Source organism: Haplochromis burtoni, unplaced genomic scaffold (genome assembly GCF_018398535.1).
Source record: "Haplochromis burtoni strain Fernald_Lab_line unplaced genomic scaffold, NCSU_Asbu1 Contig_256, whole genome shotgun sequence".
Classification (NCBI taxonomy): domain Eukaryota; kingdom Metazoa; phylum Chordata; class Actinopteri; order Cichliformes; family Cichlidae; genus Haplochromis; species Haplochromis burtoni.
This window is the reverse complement of record NW_024582617.1, coordinates 536,686-554,429: the sequence shown is the minus strand read 5'-3', so window position 1 is coordinate 554,429 and position 17,744 is coordinate 536,686. Positions and strand designations below refer to the sequence as shown.

The following is a 17,744-nucleotide window of genomic DNA, read 5'->3' as shown; positions in this document are numbered from 1 at the left end:
CTTTAATGCGCCTTATGTATGAAACATAGGGTTCCAGCCATGTGGTTTTGTTTTTAAATTGCTGTTTTGTTGTTGCTTTGTGTGAACGTTTACCAAAGATATGCAAAGCTAGAACTTTTCACCCTGACTTATATTTTTTGTCGGGATTGTAGTCGATTGCAATTTATTCAAATGTGAAAATAATTTTTCTCACATGAGCTACAAAACAAACAAAGCTCCCAGAGAGAAACAAACACTTTTCCAGCTCGTCTTAACACAAACTCGTGTTCAGCAAGTCTTTGTTGAAGCAGTGCAAATAAGATTTTGTCAGCGTGGTGTTTTGAGCGTGTCTCATCCTTTAGATCCGCTTTCATCCACTTTGTGTGTGTTTCTTTTTTTAAGGCTCCAAACATAACTTCAGACAGGACACAGCCGAAGGCGTCACGGCCGCTCCTGCGAGAGCGACCCGAGCCAAGAGGTCTTCGGGTCGACTCGGTGGCTGTGAGAGAGTGAGTATCGGTCACGGCTTAACCGTTCAATGTCAGAAACAAGACTGTCATTAGCAGCACTAACTCAGACCCGGCTGTGCGTTTCAGTCGCGGTCCCTGTGTTCCTCTCCACTGCCAGAGCCCAGCCCTTCCCTCACCTCCTCCTCCTCTTCCAGTCCCAGTGAGTGGGGGGGTCAGAACCGAGCTCAGAGCCCTGCCGGGGTGGGACAGGCCTCGCTGCTGCCCTTCCAGCACCAGGACCACCAACAGAGACAGTGTAAGCCACACGGGCACATGTCTAAAAATGTCAGTTAAAACCTCGCAGCGAGAGATGTGAGCAATGTTTCTCTACAGTGCATCTGTCCAGAGGCCCCAGTCCCATATCGCTCAGCACACAGGAGGCGTGGCCAGTAGCAGCAGCCATTACTGAATACATCAACGCCTACTTCAAAGGTGGACAGCACAATCGGTCAGCGTGGCGCTCTTTATTTCTTCATTTTGTTATCTAACTGCAGACGGTGCGCTTACTTTAATTAACTTGCCTCGTCTTCCGTCCTCAGCTGTCTGGTGAAGATCACAGGTGACCTCACGATGTCCTTCCCAGCAGGCATCACTCGTATTTTCACTGCCAATCCCAACGTTCCCGTGCTCAGCTTCAGACTGGTCAACATCTCAAAGATCGATCACTTTCTGCCCAATCAAAAGCTTCTCTACAGGTCAGCCATCTTTTTGTTGCTTTCTTAGTCTCAGCTCTCGTGTCTTTATCGTCGCTGTCTTCGATGCTCCTCAGCGACCCGTCTCAGAGCGACCCCGACGCCAGAGACTTCTGGTTCAATATGCAGGCTCTGCAGCTGCACCTGCAGCGAGAGGCCGAAGTCAACCCGCAGGCTTCGTACTACAACGTCGGGCTGTTCAAGTATCAGGTCAGGATAGAAACCGAGGATGCCGCTTCTCCGTGACACCCAGAAAATAACTTTGCCTCGTTTTCTCAGGTGTCTTCTCAGGACCCGGGTCGGGCGCCTCTTTTGCTCTCAGCCGAGTGTCAGCGGAGCGGCACGGTGACCAGGGTCTCCCTGGATTACCACTGCTGCCCCGCCACCGCGCCCTCCACCCAACTCACTGCCGTCCAGGTGCTGCTGCCGTTGGACCACACTGCCACAGACCTGCAGTGCCAGCCGCCCGCCTCCTGGTGAGCAGACGTGACTTCTTTGGCATATTTTAATTTATACTAATTTTGTTCTACTTTAACATCCAGAACGCCTCATGAAGGCCACAGAACGACAGTGTCGGTGTGATTATAGGGAGCGGTGTGACCCCTCCGTCCAAAGCAAATTTCTCCCAAGGGAGACAAAGAAAGAGCGAAACGTTGACATCCAAATAGTGACATAAATAGAGCAGCTTGTGAGATGCAGCAGGTATGACAGAGGTGCACATGGTTGCAGTAAAGCAGCAGTAACCTGTGTGAGAGCGTGCTACAGTCAGAGGGGGGGAGGTAATGGACAGAGCTCAGTCTTCTGACAGTCTGGTGGATGAAGCTGTTCAGCAGTCTTGCCCGAATGCTCCGGTACCACCTCCCCAAAGGCCAGAGGCTAAAAATGGAGCATGAAGGGTGGCGGGGGCGAGGCGGACGTTGAAAATGTTGTCCACGAGGGAGGACGGCGAGGTTCTACGTTTACGGGTCTTTGAGAAGGAGGTTGTGAAGCCTCTGTAGCACGCGGTGATGCAGCCAGGAAGGACGCGCTCTGTGATGCCCTGGCTGAAGGAGAACGTGATTAGAGGCGGGACTCGTGCTTCTCATCGATTTGCAGAGGAAGCAGAGGCGAGTCGGAGCCCAGGAGACGTCCTCAGAGTTCCTGTGGGAACTTGCTGCTGCTCGCGATCTCCTGCAGCACCACTGATGCCCAACAACACGATGATGCTGGTGATGCTCAGTCACACTGTAGCCCTGTGACTGTTTGAAGACAGGACAGTGAAAACATGCTGCATATACACTTCCTGAGAGCTGCTATAAGTAATAAATGTATGGGAACTATGCATCATGGGTAAAGATATGTGCATGGTTAGCAGACTTCACTACTACTGCTGGATCTCCCTACAAGAAGGAAAACAGAAATGTCTGGAGGACTCTGGATGCATAAAATGTCCTGAGTTACACATTTACTCATAAAAAGCCCTGAAATCCTCTGGATTTTGTTTTTAATCTCATCGCTGTGCTGCTGTTTTAGGCCCTCAACACGATCATGTCCTGTAACGCGACTCCGTCTTTAAGGTTTCATAGTTCTGCATTCAGGTTTTGTAACAGTAGGCTGGTTGGTATCTAACTAAAAATGATTGTAGTTGATGCCGAATCTTAAACGTTCCCACTGCTTCAGCGTGGCAGGAGGTCAGTTTAACGCCGTCCGGCTTACGCTCCAATGAAATAATGGCGGAGCTTCATTAGGAGTTTGCTTGCACCCAGTCTCTCCATATTTCCTGTTAATGTTGAGTCACTTTTTGTATCGAATGTGACGGCGCTGCAGACCACGCCCGCCACACACAGTAACCAGGTAAAATACATATTTAGGCAGAATTTTGCAAATATCTAGTTTTCCTCTTTCAGCAGCTTCGAGCTTTTTTCCCCAGTTATTTTTTTAAAAGTCAGGTCAAGGCTCCAAAAGCCCAAAGGCGATATGAGGGGGGCGACTCACAACAGTTTCTGTTTGCTGGATCATTTTAGTTCAGCTGGGCGTCTTTGCTTTGGTTATATTTCTTTAAGAGTTCAAAATGTGTTCATTACATAAATAAAATGTAATTTTCTCTGTAGCACTTCGTGGATTTAAGCAACACGCCTTAGTTGTTCACACAAAGCATAAAAGTAAAAAACAATATGTACAGTGTTATCTTCATTTTAGACGTCAAAAAGCATTTGCGGCTCCCAGTGTTTTCTTTTGTGTGGAAATTGCATCCAAATGGCTCTTTGTTTGTTAAAGGTTGCTGACCCCTGACCTGGGGGGTTAAACAAAAGCTGGCAGGATACACAGAGAGACGTTTTCAGCTTCGGCATTCAGAAAATGCCAGCAGGGCTCTACTGCAGGGAAGATGCAGCTGAGATCCTCTCAGTAAAATAACCAAGAGTCTCACTGTTCAGGCTGTTTGCAGACAGCAGCAGAAAATCTGATAAAGTGGCTCAAAAGCGTCAGAGTGCAGTCATCTGCCAACTTCTCTGCTGGTTTAACTTCTGTGACCTTTGATATTAAACCACATTTGCTTTTACAGCCTGCAGCCACAGGTGGCGCCAAATCCATCGTCCAGATTAACGGTTATCGTCGTTGTCTTCTGTACTAAAGATGTTTAATAGGCTGGCTGAGGTCGATAACCCGAGACATGTTTAAAGGTTGGAGGTTCAGAGCGTTTTTGGCCTCACTGACTTTTTTCTGCCTCCGCAGGAACGCCGATGAACGCCGGCTGCTCTGGAAACTGCCCAACCTTTCCCCGACCAACCACAGCAAAGGTCAGGGCTCTGACTTTTCCTTCGTCTCTGTTTTTAACCCCCATCGAACCAAGAAACCTCGATTAGTTGATGCTCGACACCATTAACAGATTCGTTTTCTCCTCCCTGCATCACTGACGGTCGTTGCTCTCGGTGACTTCACAAACATGCGTGTCCTCCTCCCGGAGGTGTGCGTGGCAGCTTCTCCGCCTGGTGGAGATGAACAAAATGAGAGCGAAGCTGCTTCTGAATACTGAGCTGACTGATTGCATGACATTAATGGTACACAATGAGAGGCGGCTCTAATTTCAGCTGGGAAAGTCGAACATTTAAGTCATTTAAGCTGAAGGTTTTCTTCACCCGTGTGCGTCTTTGTACCCGACACCCACAGCTCTCCTCTGTGTCGCGTACCTTATTCTTCTAATCATATATTATTACCTCTATGTGAAGCAAAGGGCTTTACAGAGACCGATAAGGAAACTTCACAGGACAAAGCATTGATAGTTAAAGTTGTGCGAGGTGGTGACAAAGCACTGAAAGGCTGCTTTAACTCCTTCCTGCTCCTTCGAATCCTTTTTGTTTCTTTACGAGTTCAATTGTAAAAGTGCAGCTTTGCATAAATGCTGCCTGACAGTCTGTCATCAGTTAGCTTCACCGACTGTCTTATAAACAGAAGGTGTTGCTCTAGCATTTCTTCTTGTACGCCTTCGAACGCTTCGTCATACGTGAACGCGCACACCTCTGCGACTCTCGCTTATTCGTTTGTTTGCGAGTCAAACAGGTGAGCCGAGGGTAGATTTGCTTCTGTCGGACGATCACAATCAAACTTTCAGTGTGTGCTTGAGGAGCAGACTTGCAGCTTTGTTAACTCTGGTAACAGACCCCCCGTTTCCAGAGGCTCGGCACAAACGAAGCAGACATCTGAGCGGCTGAATGTGGATATGAGCAGATGTCAGCAAAACTCGGGAGCTCCATGGTTACTTTCAACTTCCAGGCTTCTTTGGTGTTTTCACTCTTCTTTGTAAAACCACGTTTTTCATTTATAAATGTGGCTTCTTTTGTTACATGGAAAACAAATGTAAACATTTAGGTGTCGTGTTTTAAGAAACTCCGCCCCTTCTTTGTACTTTATATCTGACAGATGCCACAAAATGATTCTGCTCTTCACCTGAACTCAAAGCGTGTGTGTGTGTGTGCGTCCTGTTCAGACATCTTTGTGAGGACCAATAAATGGTTATGGTTCGACTTCATTTTTCATGGTCAGGGAAAGAATTATGTCAATTAGATGTCCTCACTGAGATAGCAAAACGAGAATGTGTGTGTGTCTCAGTGAGGTAAACGGACCTTGTGAGTCACCGACTTCAAAGGGTCAGGTCTTTCCTGCTCTTTATCACTGCCGTGTGTTGATGTGATTCCAGGCTCGGGGACTCTGTGTGCCAGCTGGCAGTGCCTGGAGGTCCCTCGCGGCCCTCCACCCAGCCTGGCGGTTCAGTTTGTGGGCTCTGGGGCCTCGCTGTCGGGCATGGACGTGGAGTTGGTGGGCAGTCGCTACCGCATGTCGCTGGTCAAGAAGAGATTCGCCACAGGTGACTCTGAACACACTCACGAGGTTTCTTTTTACTAATAAAACCGGAGGTGGTGGCATTTCATCTTATTTTACACACTTTACAGTGCTGTGTTAGTCGTTAAGCACTCTTCTTTATATTTTGCTTCAAGGAGACAGACTTTGTTGTAATTATTTTAAACTGCCCTTGAGCAGCCGTTCTCCATGGACGGTGGCTGTTTAGCCCCTTCACTTTCAGTCCTCCCCAGTTGTTTTCAGAGGAATGTCTTTGTGTTTAAAGCCCCCAGCACTGACCTGAGAACCATTCAACTTATTAAGATTTTCTTTTTATCTGTAATGGAAATAATGCGAGTATTAGTATTCCTGTCATTTTGATATTATTTTGTGGCCGATGATATACAGGTGCAGGACAGTTAAGCATTTCCTTTCTAACGCCGTTCTCATACTAGCACGATGGCTGCCAACAGCAGCTGTACGCTTTTACACTTGGTCTTTATACTGATAACATCATTTTTAGCAATCTCTAGAGTTAGGCTAACACGTGGTGCTAAGCCGGGTGATTTCTGGCTCCAGCTCCATACTTGAATGAGAGAGTGATATCAGAGAGAAGCTCCAGTTCGAGTCCACTTTGTGTGTTTATGGTTAACATAACAAAATAGGAGCTATTCTCTTTTTTTTCCCCTCAATAGTTTGATTTCTTAATCTAAACATTTTGCATGTGTGGCTCCCTTTCTGCCTTCTGATTATTCATTTATGTTCATGTCTCTGACAGGGAAGTACATGGCGGGCTGCTCCTTGTGAATCAAACTAAAGGACTGTCAGATTTCTGAACGGGGATCGCTGAAGGTTCAGAGAACTTTCAGCGCCTGAGTCGAGGAACTCGCTTCCTCCCGTCAGTGTCCTGCTGCTCTCGGACCAATTCTTTTCTCTAATTTATCCCGTGTGCCGTCGTACGTTCAGCTGTCCTCCTCGTCCAGGAAGAAAACTTTTTTCCTATTAAATCTGTGTCTGTGTTGTTCTGTACGCCTTTGTGTCAAAAGACTGCAGACTGCTGTTGATGACTTTTCTTGAATTAGAAAAAAGTGTGAATAAAATAAAACTTTACTGTCCATGAAATCTCTACAGCATCGAGTCAGTTATGAGCAAACATCTTGTACAAAACCTTTCAAAAAAACTTGTTTGTGATGAGATTTGATAAAAATAAAAGAAGTGCTGGAACGTTTTGTTTTTTGGTTTACATCAATTTATTACACTGTGACCAGGTACAAAATACAGCTGAACTATGCAGTTTATTACAGACCGCCATCTGTCCTTAAGCTAGTTAAAGTGTAGTCAAGAACAGGTTTAAAAATACACAAAAATAAGGGTTCAGTATACTTGTAAGAACCTAGTTCAATAAAAAATAATCCTCCGTCAAAAAATCTAAAACAGCCTTACAAAACATTACAAAGTACACATAGAAATTATTCTTCCCAAAGCACTTTAAGGCAAATTACTGTGACAGGCACAAGTTACAAAAAGCCTTAAACTCAAATTCAAAGATTCCCATTGCTACAACAAAATCCTCTGTGAGGGAAACGAGGAGGAGGGAAAAAAAAAAAAACGAACCAATTTCAACACAAAACTCCATTAAATCAGATTAGTCCATATAAATAGATTTTATAGTTTTTTCCTTACGTCAGTTTAATAGCTTACTGAGAGCTTCAGCGCTGCAGTAATAATTAAATTTCATTACATTGAACAGTTGAGATTGGATACAGATTCATCACACACGCCAGTCTAATCCGTTACACATCAAAGCATTTCTTTCTGATACAATGTGACCAACCAGGTAACAGCATGAACAAAGATTAGGCAAAGACCAAAGGCCACGAAGCACACACTGTCTACATCATAGAAAGAGATATATATATATATATAATTTATGGATTAATTCCCCAAATAACGCACTGGATTTTTCTATTTCAAACAAAACGTAAGACAGCGTGAGGTCAAAGGATTCGGGGAGTGCGCGTCGGCTGGGACGCCCACGAGATCGTTTTTGGTTTCGAGGCGTTTGATTCGTCTTGAAATGAGCGAGTCCAGATTCCAGTTCAGGGGTTAACGTCCCGTCTCCGTAAAGCTGATTACTGTGGATTTGTTCTGACTGCGTGGCAGCTGAGTAAACTGCCACAGAGCCGTCGCGACACTCAAACCGTGAGGAGGAACGAGGAGAACTATTTACATTTTATAAAAGAACTGGGTGAGGGACACGAAACAGTGGCTACTTTTCATTTTTTACTTTAATTTTTGTAATAGTTGCCTCATCGCATGAGCCAAATGAGGCACAGCATAGAAATCTACTGAGGTAAACGGGTCAACGTGTTACACAGCCAAGCTAACAGCAGGAGCTTCCTGCCTTACCGACTACTGCGACAGTACAAGGTCCTGCCTGACACACGGAGCCGGAGCTGAGGCTCGGCCGGTGGGAGCAACTGAGGAGAAAGGTCCTTTGGGTCTACAGGTTGCATGTTCTTGTTACTACCCCCCGCCCGCCCAGCGTTCGCTACGAGCTGCAGCAGAGGCAACGAGGAGAGCACACCTACACATAATCACTGTTAAAGGTGCTTCGAATGTTTGAGGTTTGGAGACGATACATTCATACTGCGGTAGAGGCACAGCTGAGGGACAGACATCTCAAAGTTAGCAATCTAAGGCACTCAAATGACACTATGGCACAGCTAGTTAGTCTTAAAAACAAAAAGAGGGAGGATGGATCACCAACACCACACATCCAGTAAAAAAGGAAAAGTACTGCACACACTCATTGACAGTTGCAGCAAAAACAAAGATGCTCAGACCTGTTGCAGAGTGGCGTAAAAAGAAACAACCCGTGAGCTTCTCGTATTTATAAATGCTAGTGAGGGGAGAGCTGACATTGCTACACTCTTGTCTATGTACATTGCACACACTGACTGCAGGAGGATGCTCGGCCCAGGGGCCAAGAGCGGCGACCCGAAAGGCCTAAAAGAACAAACAAACGAGTGAGATGCTGGTCGGTGTGGCTCTCAGTCTGACCCCGTTCACACCAGACTCACATCTCCTGCAGAGGGTGGCTCATTTCGATCCTCTCTCTCTTCACGGCCGGTTCAGTCGGTCCTCTGGATGCATCGGCGTCGCTGCCCAAATCACTCATCTCATCTGAGAAAGACGCATCTGCAGAGACGCACACGGCGACTGTCAGTGTGAAAGCAGTGACCAGTAAAACTAGAATACAGTGAAATACATTCCTAACAGCACCCAGAAGGTTGATGCTGTTCATCTGGACTTAAACTGAATTGTATCAAATGAAAAATGAAGATGAACCTTTTTCCATGAGTGAAGGCATCATAGAGGTCAGGTCACTGAACTGTAATTTAGATGAGAAACTGTCAGTCGCTGCATAACTTAAACTATTCCTTCCTCGCTCTTTAAACACTCTCACCTCTCCCATGACAGCAATAGGAGTTTCTCCAGTGGCCTGAGCCACGCGGTGCTCCACCAGGTAAAACATGTACTCGTCGTAAAGAAGGCGAATAAGGTGGAAGGAGCCGAAGCTGGCTGCACTGCGCAGAGTCAGATCTCTGATCACCATGGAGCTACAAGAGAAGGAAAGATGTCACGTCAAGGAGCTACAGGGAGCTTTACAAGCTAAAGAACGTTTCTAAAAGCACCACGCAGTCGGCGGCTTATACTGGAAGTGTGAACGGAGACGAGTCAACCACACCGACCTGTAGAAAGACCATTTGAGCAGGAACTGGCGTGCAGCTTTGGGGAAACTGGGGCTGCCCTGGTGAGGCTTCAGAACCTGAGAGACCACGTTATCCAGCCAGGTGGCCCACTGGTCCAGAGAGCTCTGCTGCTGCAGGGTGACCTTAAAGTCCTGCTCCAGACGCTGAACCACACTTTCGTCGCACTGACACACCCACGACGCCTGCTCCTGTTAGACACAACAAACACGCCACATTCAGCAAGAAAACCCCAAACACGGCGTCGACACATTCACTTCCCGTGTGCAACGCAAATATTTGTCTTTTCGATGTGAGGTTTTCCGCTCACCTGGACGTTAGCAAAGTCCACCCTGTTGAGGTCGGAGAGCATCTGGTTGATCTGGGAGGTGTTCTGGAGGACGGCACGCGCCGCCTGGGCCAAGTGGTTCAAACTGGTGTATCGTCTCAAAGTCTGAGCAAACGCGCTGACCACGGCCACCTGCGCACAGAAAATACACCGTGAGCCCGTCTGACTGGAATGAGACCGAACAGATGAACCGTTTGTTTTCAGGCTGAAAATCTGCACCAAAAACAAAAAGCACGGCTATTTTAAATGTCACAATGTCATAGCGTCAGACTGTGATGCTTCAACATTTATTTATTAATTTCACACATGGTACAGCAATAATTCATTTCCCATACACAACCTTCCTTTCAGTTAAAGTCACTGTTTCCATGCATGAAAAGAAGCAGGAAGAAGAAATTCTTACTGACACCTGCCTGTGATGTCTGTGACAATACAAGTAGGCAACCAAAATTACACTCTGACAATATTCTGCACATAACAAAGCAAACAGAACAATATAGTCAACAATGAGCAACACCACGAAATCTCAAACTAAAAGGATCATTTTTTCAACAATTAAATTCTGTTATTTTCAACTTCTTCATATTGCTTTATCATTTTATCCTTATAGCAGATTTTAAATGGAGAAACATTTGTTCTTATGCCTGTGTCTGTTGGACACATTTGCCTTTGTGTGGTTCGACAAACCGATGCTCAAAATAAAACTTCCTTCTGCCGCACAATACAAATAAACTTTGTAACTTAAGGTTTTATTTTTTGCCTTAAACATAATAATTAATGTCTGTAATTTTAATCATTTGGATTTTATAAACAAACTATTAGTGTGTTCTTCATATTTAACATTATGCATCATTCGAAGCTTCTGTAATAAATATAATGGTTTCATATTAGTCACGTATGTATCCCCCATACTTCAACACAATAACTCACATAAGGTAGAAACAATGAAAAATATAATATTCTCATTGTCTTGTAATCTAATATATATATATCTAACATTACCCAGGATATAAATACTTTTAGCCAACTTTAACATGTTCAATATGAGGTTTCCATGGTAACTCGTCCACCATTACACCCAGAAAACAGATTTCTGTCACTCTTTCAATTATCACTCCCTCTATAGATAATACCATCGCTTCCTCCTTTACACGGTTTCCGAATACCATTACACCAAATCATTGTTTTATTTTTTTCATTTCAATAACCATAATTTTAACCAATTCTTTCAAGTTTTCTCCAGAACAATAGAAATTTGTATCGTCTGCGAACAAAACAAAGTGTAACATCTCTACACATCACACATCACACATGTTGTTTATATAGAAATTAAAAGGTTTTGGTCCTAAAACAGAACCTTGAGGGACCCCACAGTCTCTTTTCATTCCATCAGATGAGTCGCCTAAACACTGCACATACTGAAACCTATTATCTAAATAGCTGCTTAACCAGATCAACACTATTCCTCTCACATCATAAGTTCTTAACTTAGAAATCAAGATGGAGTGTTGCAGAGTCAAAAGCTTTTTTTAAATCAATGAAGACCCCTACAGTATATTTATTATGATGTGCTGCTGATGAAACGTCCTCAATAGTTTTCATTCATGCTTCTGCTGTTGATCTGTTCCGTCGAAAGCCGTACTGACTTTCACTTAACAGCTGATGTTTTTCAATGAAACTATCAAATCTTTGTGCAAAGAGTTTTTCAAGCACTTTAGAAAACTGTGATAGCAACGATACTGGTCTGTAATTATTAAAACTGTCTGCCTCCTGATTTATAACTTTTGCCACTTTCATTCGGTCAGGAAATACACCCGCATAAAATGAGATTAAAAATATAACAGAGAGGTTTGATTATACAATCCAAGGTCTTTTTTAAGATGACCACGTCTCGCCCATCACAGTCAGTGGATGTCGTTTTTAGATTCTGCTACAATAGCTATGATTTCCTTTTCAGTGATTTCCCCTAAAAACACAGACTGTACCACTCTGCTGTCTCCTCTCCATTCTGAATCATCCTGTTTTCTAACTAAGTTTGCCAGGTTAGGCCCAATATTTACAAAAAAAGAATTAAATTCATTCACCACTTCATTCATATCACGTGCGACCTTATTTTTCTTATTAAAGTAAGTAGGTACATTTAAAGATGTATATTTATTACCCAATAAGTTTTTTTAAGATATTCCATGTACCCTTAATCTTATTTTTGGTTTTGTAAAATAATTTATTATAATACTCTTTCTTAGCCTTTCTCATAATTAATACTAACTTATTTTTATCAACTTTATATTGCAGCAGGATTTATTCTAAGTTTTATATAATCTCTATACAGGTTATTTTTCTTTGTACATGCAGTTTCTAGTCCTTTTGTTATCCATGGTTTACCAGTAGTTTTCTTTTGCTTAGATAATACCAGTGGACAGTGATTTTCATACAAAACCAAATAAGTATTTAAGAATGACTCGTATGCAGCATTGGCGTCATTTACATAATCCTCATTCCAATCTTCTTTCATAAGGTCTTGCCTGAACTCATTTATTGCATCATCATTTCTAATTCTTATATATCTGTCCACACACACGTCCTCCTTTCATGTCACTTTATAATCTAAAGTAACAAAAAACAGGTAAATGATCACTTATAATGTTACTTTCCAAGCAATTCATGAAAATGTGGCTGACTTTTCAGTTATTCCACTAGGTTTAGTAATCAGAGGGTAAAACCCTCTTCCAAATAATAACTCAAAGAAATCTGATGATGCCTTATGATTGGACGTTTTTAAAAAAATCTATATTATTATCACCGCAAATACAGAATGTCTTATTTCCCTTTACCTTGCTCAATAAATCTTCTACTACATCTGTGAATGTTTCCATCAGTGTCCCAGGCCTCCCATACATACAAGTAACAATTAGATTCCTCTTTCTTTCCATTTCTACTGTCACACACTCCATTAAATCAGCAATAGCCACAGACATATACTCAACCCGTTTACATTTCAAATCACTATCAACAAAAAGTGCCGCACCTCCTGCCTTCTTATTAGATCTATTTAATATAATTCATACCCATCAATGTGAAAGTCCCAACGCCTTTCCTCATCCATCCATGTTTCTGACAGTGCTGTCTCTTTAAACTTGCCTTTCAGATTATTCAAAAAATCATTGATCAGAACAAAACTTTTATAGAGGCTTCAACAGGTGAAATGAATTAATGAAAATGTATTGAATCTTCAGTCATTGTGATTGAGTATTCTTTAAATGTCTGTTATCCTTATGAAATACTCATTAACATCCGTACAAGTATTTCACCACATATTTTGAAAAACCACTCATACAGTTCTTTCTGATCCATAAATAACTGCGGCTCAGATCGATATCTCGTCTCTGCCCAGTTCCATATCCACCTGCAGCTTCACACTAATACTCTTCCAGTCTACTGTCTCATACTTTGCCATTTTCCCCCTCCGACAGTCGGAAATAGCATCTTTCATTGAATAAGTTCGGCTAGTTGTCAGCAAACACATCACAGACCTTCTGCCGTCCGACCGCAGCAGTGCAATCATCCCCCGTAGTTGTTCTGATCATGAAGATCCCTGATCATTACAACCTTGGCTTCTTCTGGTGTTCCGTTGAGCTTTATCATCACTTTGCAATTTCTCATCCATGTTGCTTGGATTTTCTTTTCTTTACGCATGACACGGGCTTGTCTGGCAATATCGGCGTTCTTTTTTGTGAGATGTTCTTTCCCATATACTCCACTCCCTTTCAGTTGTCCGGACTGCCTCAGTAGCTCAATTTTGTGTTTTCGATTCACAAATTTTACTACTATTGCTCGAGGTGTCCTGGCATTCTTTCTGGGGAGGGTGTAACACGCCGCGATGTTGTTGCTATGCAGGGGAAGTTTTTTTACTCGCAAAAACTCCACTACCTGACGCTCTAATGTTTGAGTCTCAGTAACTCTTGCATAGCTCCTGTGTTTGGTTTCCAAACCGGTAATAATCACGTCCTCCAGTCGTGCATGCTGTTCCTCCACTCTCCTTTCTAAGAGCTGGATTGTTTTATCCTTTTCCTTAATCAAGCTTTTTAATGCTTTGATTTGGTGCATTAAAGTCGTTAACATTCCTCGTTGCTTAACTATTCTTTCAACGTCTGTTAAGCGACAGCTTAATTTCCTCCAAATCTTCTTCAATTTTTCTCATCTTTGCCATTTTTTCCTTTTTGTTCGTTTGTGTTTTGTTTCAGGCAAAATATATTCGACTTAGAATTAATCACACAGCCTACTCTGAGACGCCAATCTGGCTGTAGCTGCGTTCGCCATCTTGGTTACCTACATCACACGGAGACAGCTGAGGTGGTTTGGGCATCTGACGAGGATGCTTAATGGGCAGCTCGGGCAGCTGTTTCCGCCACGTGATACCTCGGGCCTCGGGGTAGACCCAGAAAACATGGGAGAGATTATATGGAAAGCCTCTGTGTTACCCCCAGATAAGGTGGAGGAGAGGGAGGGCTGCTGCCCCCACAACCCAGTGTCCAATAAGTGGATGGATGGATAAACAAGATTCCACAGTTTTCTGATAATTCACTGAAGAAATCTTCAGAAAAGAATTTTTGGGTAAACCTTTAAGGTCATATCATTGCAGTGATACACAGATGGACATTTAGCAGCAGTGTATAAAGAACAGTGATGTACATGACTTTCACAGCCAGTAATAACACATAAAGCACGATAGTAGACTGTGGGCAGGTGCATTCATAAAAAACAGATCACTGTAGTGTTGAATGAAACACTGATCACACGAGAGTTTGAAAAGTTCACAGCTGAACATTTGTGGAAATATGATTTTAAAAGCCTACTTAGAGAGCTGCTGGGTTTTATAGCTCACATAAATCATCTGCATGCATGCACACAATCCGAAAAAGACTTCTGCTGATACCTTAGTGCGGATGATCTCTTGTGGAAAGCTGGTCATGGCATTAGTCAGCCAGCCCTCCAGACTCTTGGCAAAGTTACGGATGGCCTGAGTGAGAGTGCCTGAAGAAAGAGAGCAGCCTGGATTATCATTACTGTCCCCACTCTGCAGAAAGCCTTTCAGCGAGAGTGTAAACGCCGTACGCTGAAAACAAAGAAATGCCTCTAATGTGTCAGCATGTACGTCAACACAGCGAGCCCCTGGTCCTAAATTCATCCTGTTGTCACTCATCAGTCTTAACTCTCAATATATTGCTTTACTTGTTTAATTTAAAAAAAAAAAAAAAAAAATCATTTGAATGAAATCCTCAGCAGTACTGACTGGGAACAGGTCGCAGCACGTCGGGGATCAGGATCTCCACCAGGGCCTGGTAGAGGATGTGATCGCAGCTCCTCATCCACAGCCTGACAGGCTCATATTTACACAGAGCCACCAGCTTCTCTGTGGGAATCACACCTTCCGGTTCATCATCACTACACACACACACACACGCACACACTTTTAAAAATAACGTCCGCCTCACAAACAAAACTGTTGCTCGTAATTCAAGTGAAAAAGCAGTAATCACAGACATGACATCACAGGGTCATTTAATGCCCTGGCGTCAAACACTGAAGCCTTTTTCCACGTTTTCTTTCTGACCTGCTGGGAAGGGTAGTGCTTCCATCACTAGGTGGCGGTGTTGAATACCAAAACGTCTGCCAGAGTTTCTCAATGTAGTGGAACTGGAGGTTCATCACCACATCCAAAGTAGCCTGCAGGAGGGGAAGCAGGGGAGGGAATTGAGGGGGAGGGAACAGAGGAGGGAAAAAGAGAGGGAGGAAGAAGGGGACAAAACACACAGAGCTGAACCATGGCAACCAGACACACAACAAAGTTTCTACAGCCAGGCGGGCTGCCTCTCTCTCGCTGCAGGTCCTCCTGGTTAGACAATGAGCCAGCTCAAACACAGCTCCCTGCACATTAATCACCAGCAGAACCTTAAAGGCCATGCTCGGGCTTCATCTGGACGGGTCGTTTTATGCTTTTTGCATTTTATTTCACATAGATTTATGCTTCCATCTGCCTACTTTTAGTGACCTGCGCTAACCCATGTGACTTCCTTTTTCCTGTTCAGAAACCCCTTTGAAAGGAGAGCATGCTGCATACAAGTGAACACTCGAGCACAAAGGAAGCAGTGGCAGGGTTCAGACCTAAAATGATTTGCCGCTTCTATAACTAGAGTCAGCACATAACCCCCCGCCCCCTCGAATCCAGCGCTGCGCAGATTTTTTGGGGCCGTTCATCAGGTCAGAGGAGGTGAGAGTCTGGACTCCACCTGAAGCAAAAGGTCAACCTGACAATCTGAAACTGTCCACGCCGAGCCTCTGCTGAACTGAAAAGTTTGATTTGCACCGTGAAATTCTCTGCTTTCTCTATCTGGCAGGACACGCACTTGCTGCTGGATCTTGTTACACAGCAGCGTAGGCTCAAATCACATGATATGTTTTTGCTTCCTCTCCAGCCATCGCCATGGCAACCGTGTTTACAGTTGCCCCCAGCAACAGGTCAAACACAGAACTCCAAAACAAAAAGGAGAATTTCCCCATCCCCTCTTAAACAGGAGCTTTTCGCGTCCAGTTTTATGTGCCCCCCCCCCACACACACACACACAAATATAAAAAACATTTAAAGTGTAGGAGAAAAAAACAAACAAAAACGTGTTCATGTGCAGAGCTCAGACAGACAAGCAGGCCTCCGGTGGAGCTTCCTGAATCTTAACTGCTTGTTTCTGTGCACTCGCACAAAAAGATCCTGTGATTTATTGCCCTGCAAGGTTTACTGAAAACTAATCATTTATTCTCAAACGTTCATCCAAAGGCTTGGCTGACGCCTGGATATTTGGCTGTTACCATGACATTAATAAATACATGCCCCACACTGGATACTTTACAGCCCACTTGAAAAGAGACTCTTTACTCTTTAGAGTAAAATATTATTTTTAGCTAAAATAATCATTATTTGTGTTGTAACGTTAAATGATATCAGTAAAACCCTTGGCTAATGTGTTAATAGGTCAGTGTTGAGACACACACACACACACACACACACACACACACACACACACACACACACACACACACACACACACACACACACACACACACACACACACACACACACACACAAATAACAAAACAGGATAAAATGTCGAGTGCTTGAACATTAAAGACGCAGAGGCAGCGAGACTGACAGAAATGTGCCGGCTGCCAAAGCCAGGAGCCCGTGTGCCTGTCCGCCGACAAGGCTGCACAAAGGCCCAAGGGGAGGCCACCACAAAGACACCAAGATGTCCACCCAGTGCACTGAAAGGTTAATTGGCATGTCTTGAAAGCTGCACGGAGATGAAAAGACGGCTGGAACAAAGGGAGCGTGGTGAGGCTGGACAAGGGGAGGGCAGGGATAATACGATAAAGCCAAAGCTTTGCTGCTTTTAATCACAGCCGCTCGCCTGTCTGTAAAGACCCACGCTTTAATGTCCAGAATTATTTCTGCTCTTCTGCAATGTGGTTCGATACAGGTTGCTGAGGGCGACGCTAAATTTCACCCCGTAGCTGCCAAGTAAGGTTCCCGTCGCACCTCTCTGTCTTGCTCCTCTTTTCTGCACATCAGTTAAATGATATTTAAATGTCAGTGGTGTCGAATTGATTCTTATTCTCGAAAGCAACACCAGGTCACCGCAGCCGGGCGACGCCTGACCTCGGAGCAGAGGGCTGACATGGGTGTCAGTCTGACGAGGTGATCGCTATTTATGAAGGCAGGAGGTTTGTGGGATCGACTCAAAACGAACAGCAGGAAACTCACTGCTCGCTGATATGATATCTCACACTCAACTGCTGACTGATGCGTAAGAGTTTGTGACATAAGAATGAGTCGTTACAGCTTATAATGCCACTAATTAAACTGCAGGCTTCCATTGTTTCAGCTTCATCCTGTTTAGCAGGTAATAAATATCAAAGCTGGAATTTATAACAGTGCAGTAATAGGCTCCACTCAAATGTGTTGTTCATGTGTTTCATGTGCAAAAGACCAAAATAACACGATTAAAACCAAAACTACACAGGACGCATTAATTGTTTCTGCAGATGAAAGAAACACACACACACACACACACACACACACACACACACACACACA

At 43.9% G+C, this 17,744-nt stretch overlaps 2 protein-coding genes across 10 annotated transcripts in view; one reads left to right on the top strand and one right to left on the bottom strand.

Annotated features, from left to right (window-relative positions):
- Positions 1 to 6,718, top strand: part of fcho1 (FCH and mu domain containing endocytic adaptor 1) — a 62,151-nt gene extending 55,433 nt beyond the window's left edge. For all 3 annotated transcript variants that reach the window (XM_005938522.3, XM_005938520.3, XM_005938521.3), the window contains exons 19-27: positions 382 to 488; positions 576 to 744; positions 822 to 936; positions 1,028 to 1,183; positions 1,258 to 1,390; positions 1,460 to 1,656; positions 3,893 to 3,957; positions 5,355 to 5,522; positions 6,273 to 6,718. In XM_005938522.3, coding sequence (XP_005938584.1) covers positions 382 to 488; positions 576 to 744; positions 822 to 936; positions 1,028 to 1,183; positions 1,258 to 1,390; positions 1,460 to 1,656; positions 3,893 to 3,957; positions 5,355 to 5,522; positions 6,273 to 6,301 — 1,139 coding nt within the window. In that variant the 3' untranslated portion in view covers positions 6,302 to 6,718. The remainder of the gene's footprint in view (positions 1 to 381; positions 489 to 575; positions 745 to 821; positions 937 to 1,027; positions 1,184 to 1,257; positions 1,391 to 1,459; positions 1,657 to 3,892; positions 3,958 to 5,354; positions 5,523 to 6,272) is intronic.
- A 7-nt stretch (positions 6,719 to 6,725) lies between these two features.
- Positions 6,726 to 17,744, bottom strand: part of rfx2 (regulatory factor X, 2 (influences HLA class II expression)) — a 30,292-nt gene continuing 19,273 nt past the window's right edge. For all 7 annotated transcript variants that reach the window (XM_014338808.2, XM_014338809.2, XM_005938519.3 and 4 more), the window contains 8 exons: positions 15,210 to 15,322; positions 14,889 to 15,040; positions 14,532 to 14,629; positions 9,578 to 9,727; positions 9,250 to 9,458; positions 8,964 to 9,117; positions 8,846 to 8,888; positions 6,726 to 8,695 (listed from right to left, as the gene is read on the bottom strand). In XM_014338808.2, the coding sequence (XP_014194294.1) occupies positions 8,574 to 8,695; positions 8,846 to 8,888; positions 8,964 to 9,117; positions 9,250 to 9,458; positions 9,578 to 9,727; positions 14,532 to 14,629; positions 14,889 to 15,040; positions 15,210 to 15,322 (1,041 nt within the window). In that variant the 3' untranslated portion in view covers positions 6,726 to 8,573. The remainder of the gene's footprint in view (positions 8,696 to 8,845; positions 8,889 to 8,963; positions 9,118 to 9,249; positions 9,459 to 9,577; positions 9,728 to 14,531; positions 14,630 to 14,888; positions 15,041 to 15,209; positions 15,323 to 17,744) is intronic.